The 3389-nt window shown below is 34.3% G+C and overlaps 1 protein-coding gene across 2 annotated transcripts in view; it reads left to right on the forward strand.

Moving 5' to 3' along the window:
• Positions 1-2902: 2902 nt before the first annotated feature.
• The window catches only part of tph1a (tryptophan hydroxylase 1 (tryptophan 5-monooxygenase) a), an 8593-nt gene continuing 8106 nt past the window's right edge, over positions 2903-3389 (forward strand). The window contains exon 1 of one of the 2 annotated variants that reach the window (XM_016528610.1): positions 2903-3202. In XM_016528610.1, the coding sequence (XP_016384096.1) occupies positions 3107-3202 (96 nt within the window). In that variant the 5' untranslated portion in view covers positions 2903-3106. The remainder of the gene's footprint in view (positions 3203-3389) is intronic. The other variant, XM_016528611.1, reaches the window with a different exon arrangement.

Consider the following 3389-nt stretch of genomic DNA (forward strand, 5'->3'; position numbering starts at 1 on the left):
GTTCCATTTAAGCATGAAAGTTTTGTTTTGTGCTGCATAATGTTGGTAAACACTGTGGCACCTGCACATTTTTATATATAAAATGAAAATATATAAACATTTTTATATAAATCTATATTTATACATAAACACATAATATCTTTTAAAAGTTTGCCGTCATTTTTACAATTTTTAATATATATATATATATACAGTATATATATATACATATATATATATATATTATACACACACACACACAAAGAAAAACAAGTAGATAGAATAGAAAAAATAGAAAGCTAATATATATATATATATATATATATACACTTTATGGGTGTGTTTTATAATACATTGTGTTATATACAGTATACATATACAGACACACATATTTATATAGGTGTGTACATATAGACATATATACATTATATATAAATGTATCAATCATATGTAAACATTTATGATTTATGATTTTTTTAAATGTTGTATTTTAAAGGGGTCATATGATGCAATTTCAAGTTTTCCTTTCTCTTTGGAGTGTTACAAGCTGTTAATATACATGTATTTTAAAACTTTATTTAAATTTGTAATTTTAAATATGAAATGTATGTAATTTAATGTGATCAGTCTTTAGTATCTTGGAAATCATTTGTAACATTCACTTTTGATTGATTACTTTTGATCAATTAAATGATTCCTTTATTTGTTTAAAAAGACAAAAAAAAAGAATATATATATATATATATATATATATATATATTGTAATTATTAAAATATGTATTGTAATTTAAATCTATTGACACAAATAGATAAAGTGCTATAAAAGAAACACTTAACAGTGTCTTTTGGATGTTTTCTTTCCACTAGTCTGAAAAAACACTTTATGAAAAACCAAAAAGCCCAAAATCTCAAACTTGACAGGTGAATGAGCCCAGGCAAAGCCTTAATTTGTTTATATTTTTTTCATTTGTGTTATAAAATTTCAATTTAGATTTGTCATTTGACATATTTCAATTTCTCAAAGAAATGTGCAGCATTTTGTCCAAACAATAATAAAAGTAACACCTTTTCCTTTATAATTTGTCTTATAAAAAATAAAACAAATCGTGAGTATCGTGAATGGGTACAATGTGTGCATGATCAAGATCACAGACATATTGTCACGAATCCGATCCATGATTTTCCATCCACTTGCCACCAGAGGTCGCCCTTCCATGATATTGACTCTCGCACCACAAAGACTGTTACACATCACCCTGGACTACATTTCCCATGTTCCATTGCACTGATTACACTCACACCTGAAACCAATTACACGCTCACCTGAATGCTATTACACACATTATATAACACCTACCCTGATCCTGCTCTAGTCGCCGAGTATTGTTCTGCATTTTTCACTCCCCAAGTGTTAGCTGCCTTACCGAGCCATTCCGTGTTTTCTGTTTTAGTCTGTGCTCGCTTCAGCTCCTTGCGTGGTGGTGGCGCCCAGAAACGCACTTTCAAGCTGTCATGTCAAGGTCAAAGGAACCTTTGCCGAACTCTCTGCCTGTCCTGTCACGGCTAAGGAGGCCGTCTGTGAATCCTTGTCCTACCCTGTCACGGCTATGGAGGCCGTTTGTGAACTCTAATTTAAATCTATTGACACAAATAGATAAAGTGCTATAAAAGAAACACTTAACAGTGTCTTTTGGATGTTTTCTTTCCACTAGTCTGAAAAAACACTTTATGAAAAACCAAAAAGCCCAAAATCTCAAACTTGACAGGTGAATGAGCCCAGGCAAAGCCTTAATTTGTTTATATTTTTTTCATTTGTGTTATAAAATTTCAATTTAGATTTGTCATTTGACATATTTCAATTTCTCAAAGAAATGTGCAGCATTTTGTCCAAACAATAATAAAAGTAACACCTTTTCCTTTATAATTTGTCTTATAAAAAATAAAACAAATCGTGAGTATCGTGAATGAGATCAATGTGTGCATGATCAAGATCACAGACATATTGTCACGAATCCGATCCATGATTTTCCATCCACTTGCCACCAGAGGTCGCCCTTCCATGATATTGACTCTCGCACCACACAGACTGTTACACATCACCCTGGACTACATTTCCCATGTTCCATTGCACTGATTACACTCACACCTGAAACCAATTACACGCTCACCTGAATGCTATTACACACATTATATAACACCTACCCTGATCCTGCTCTATTCGCCGAGTATTGTTCTGCATTTTTCACTCCCCAAGTGTTAGCTGCCTTACCGAGCCATTCCGTGTTTTCTGTTTTAGTCTCGTGTATTGTTTTGCGTTTATCCCTGTTTAGCGGATAGCTACCTTACCGAGCCTGTTTAAGTTTTTATAGTTTTCTTAGTCTAGTCTTAGTCTTGCCTTGTCTGTTTTCCTGGTCTCTGATTCACGCCACGTATCTTGGATTAACCCTTTGCTTGCTGTTTCTGACTCTGTTTGCCCCTGCCTGGACCTTTGCCTTCTACCTGGATTTATCTCTTGCCTTGCCTTCGATATACCTGTTTGCCATTGTCTGACCCATGCCTGTTAAAACCACGTCTCTTAATAAAAGCTTGCATATGGATCCGCATGTCTCTCATCTCATAACACATTTATTATGTAAACACAAGCTTTTATTTTGGATGTGATTAATCGCGATGAATTGTTTGACAGCACTAATTTGCAAATAAAATAAAATGTGTTTTTAGCATATACAATTGTGTGGCCACAAAATGACTGGCTTATGCTCTCATAATATTAGTTTTTTCATCTGCAGACAGATAAGAGAGATTTCAAGAAAGACTTTTTGGTGTCCTGTGGGCATTTTTGTTCCTAACTCCTGCCAGTGACGCGGCTCTCCTCACACACAGATCTTTTTGTGTGCAGAACGTCAAAGAGAATATGAAAAGGTATGTCTCTGATATGAATATCCCCATGACGTGAGAAGCTGCTCATTTTCCATTTGCTGCCAGGAGGAAGATTAACTCGCCACCCCTCCTCCCCCTCTTCAGAGCCTCATAAATAGCAAAGCGCACAGTCTCATTGTATTACAACAATTGTAGCACATCCAGTTAAAAGACTGACAAACTCGTTGACATAATAAGAAACATCAGCATGTACTCAACTAAAAGCGAGGGACCGCGCAGAGGAAGATCTTTTGACTCCATAAACCTTGGTCTGACATTGGAAGAGAAGCAACTTAACAATGAGGTAAGCGCTTTTTCTCTGTTATTTCTATCATTTTAAATGGCAAACTATTTTTTTACTCATTTGGTTGATTTGCATACATTTTATAATTATATTACCTTTTATAATAGTTACTCCGGTGAGAATTTAAGTTTTCACCAGGTGGGGGTTCATATAAAACTAGAGTTTCTATGCAAAAAAAAAAAAAAAA

The sequence above is a fragment of the Sinocyclocheilus rhinocerous genome, unplaced genomic scaffold (assembly GCF_001515625.1).
Source record: "Sinocyclocheilus rhinocerous isolate Xijiao unplaced genomic scaffold, SAMN03320098_v1.1 scaffold1022, whole genome shotgun sequence".
NCBI lineage: Eukaryota > Metazoa > Chordata > Actinopteri > Cypriniformes > Cyprinidae > Sinocyclocheilus > Sinocyclocheilus rhinocerous.